At 45.1% G+C, this 2,535-nt stretch overlaps 1 protein-coding gene across 1 annotated transcript in view; it reads left to right on the top strand.

Annotated features, from left to right (window-relative positions):
* The first annotated feature begins 1,117 nt into the window (after positions 1-1,117).
* NOC3L (NOC3 like DNA replication regulator) overlaps positions 1,118-2,535 on the top strand; it is a 30,392-nt gene continuing 28,974 nt past the window's right edge. The window contains exons 1-2 of the mRNA XM_003783719.3: positions 1,118-1,214; positions 2,250-2,460. Of these exons, the coding sequence (XP_003783767.1) occupies positions 1,206-1,214; positions 2,250-2,460 (220 nt within the window). The 5' untranslated portion in view covers positions 1,118-1,205. The remainder of the gene's footprint in view (positions 1,215-2,249; positions 2,461-2,535) is intronic.

The raw sequence follows: 2,535 nt of genomic DNA, 5'->3' as shown, positions 1-2,535 counted from the left end.
GGAACCAGGTCTACTGTATTGATAGAAACATGTGGTGCATGTTTGGTCTATGAAATTAGGTCAACTTAAGGAGGCAATCAATGTAGGGAGGTGGTCAACTATAGAGGTTTTACTGTATATTCTCATTCTTGCAACGCATAAAATTTCCTATTAAAATTAATGACTTTGGTGGAATTATTATGCAGACAATTTATTCAAAGATAACACCGGTAAAATATTGAAATGCAAGGCCGGGCGCGGTGGCTCAAGCCTGTAATCTCAGCAATTTGGAAGGCTGAGGTGGGCGGATCGCCTCAGCTCACGAGTTCAAAACCAGCCTGAGCTACGGCGAAACCCCATCTCTAAAAATAGCAGGGCATTGTGGCGGGTGCCTGTAGTTCCTGCTGCTCGCCAGGCTGAGGCAAGAGATCGTTTGAGTCCAGGAGTTAGAGGTTGCTGAAAGCTACGACGGCAAGGCACTCTACCGGGGCAACAAAGTGAGACTCTGTCTCAAAAAAAAAGAAAAAAAAGAAATGCAGACGAGTCTCACTGATATAATCCCTATCAGACAGTGGTTAAAATTAAAGCAAAAAATATTTCAAAACAGAATATCAAGAATCACAGAGTTTTGAATGATGGAAGGCAAGAGATACCAGTCTCCCTTCCACCAACAGGCGCCGAGTGCCCGTGCAGGGATGGGCATCACACACAAAGAGCAAGCTCTGTGCTCTAGGTTGCACGGAAGGAAAAGACCACAAAAACGTGTATGTTTAACCGGTGAGATAAGCCACGTTGAGAAGAGCCACAAAATGCAGTAAGGAGATTAAAAAATCAAGTCCCCTCGTTCTGAGAGGAGTCCGATTTCCTCCAAATATTAAAGGAAATGGGGCGAGAATCACAGAATCAGAAACCTGTGTTAAGACAGACGCTCCTCTCTCTCTCCCTCAGCCGCAGTTCCCGCGCCTCTGGGCGTTTCGCTCGTGCCCGTGTGTGCGCGCTCGCTGCGGCGCCGCGAGCAAGCAGCAGCAAAACTGGGAGGATGTGCTCCAGAAACTGCCTACGGAAGTCCCGCCCTTCACTTCCGGCAGCGAGGATGGGGCGGGGCTAGAGCCTCCTTCCGGCTCGCGAAGTGGCGCGGTTGGGGCACGTGTGCCATTTTCTTGGATACCTGGATTACTCCTGCAACTGGTGATCTTGTCAAGTCGGGTGTCCTTTCAGGCGTAAGGATGAAGGCAGTAAGTGTCCTCAGAAGCCGGTTCTCCACAGCCTCGGGCCCCTCTGACTTCCGGGGTTTAGCTTTCTGCAGGATTTCACCCTCGTATAGGGGGCGGTGGTCAAGATTCCGGGCTTCCTGTGCGCTCCCTGCGCTGTCAGCTGCCCAGCCCTTAGCCCCAGCGCGACTCTCAACGCTCCCTGTGTGCGCACGGATGACTTCAGGGACAATGAAGAGCCAGTAACCGAGTTTTGCATCCGTAGGATTTCAGACTTAGACTTTAAAGGGGTCTTGAAGACCGTCTTTCGAATCTTTTTTATAGATGAGAAGCAGGATATATGTGATGTGACCAATGATACCTAACCGAGGGGAGTCCTTTTCCCTCCTATAAAGAGATAAGAAAGCAAATGATTTGCCTTGATTCAGAAAATTAGAGCTGGTCCTGGGATTTGGATTTCTGATGAGGGGTTACCGGCAAGAGAGGTGGGATCCAAAGATCTGAATTCAGTTTTACCCTACGTAGTTTAGGGAGATATTTGGCAAGTTGCATAACCTCTCTTAAGCATAACCTTAGCTTTTTCATCAGTAATGTGAGGATAACAGTAGTCAATACTGTACCAGACTCCTGGTGGTGCTTTGTTACAGCACTTTGTGAATGGTAAAACCGTATGTAAATATCAGTTGTTACTAAAAAACAGCCAGCATTTTCCTCTGAATGTGTTAAGCTATAGGTGTTAAACTAGCCCTGAATGGTGGTTTACCACTGAAGTGATTCTTAACCTTTTTGGGGGTGGGGGGGTCTTAGATCTCTTTGAGTAGCTGTGGATTCTTCTCACAGATTCCCGTTTTAGTAAGTGGCGCTCTAGTGCCATTATTATGTAAGATTAATGCTATAGTTTGGTTTTAGCTCTTATATGCAAGATCCATGGATGTGAGAATAAAAATTGTGGAGCTGGTTCTGATGAAACTTATAATCAATTCTCTTTAACTTGATGTTAAAAATAAGGTAATTAAGATTTCTGGGTATGTAGTGTTCCCCTCTGCTATTGTTTTCTAGAGAAGAAATAAGAAACAGCTTCCAAGCTTTCGCAAGTTGCTAAAAACTAGTAAAGTCAAGCTTGAAAACAAGCTAAAAAATAAACAATTTAAACAACAAAGCACTCTCAAGAAGTACCGAAAAGAACAGAGGAAACTAAGGCAAGCTGTACGAGATGCCGTGTCTAAGAAACCAATTCCATTGGAGGACCCAAAGCATAAACGTCGACCAGGTAATTATGAAAGCATTTGTGGGCTCTGGTTTCTGTTGATTTATTCTAAAGTGTTCTTTTTTTTTTTTTTTTTTT

Source organism: Otolemur garnettii, unplaced genomic scaffold (assembly GCF_000181295.1).
Source record: "Otolemur garnettii isolate 467f Iridium unplaced genomic scaffold, OtoGar3 scaffold00008, whole genome shotgun sequence".
NCBI lineage: Eukaryota > Metazoa > Chordata > Mammalia > Primates > Galagidae > Otolemur > Otolemur garnettii.
This window is presented reverse-complemented; position numbering and strand designations above follow the sequence as displayed.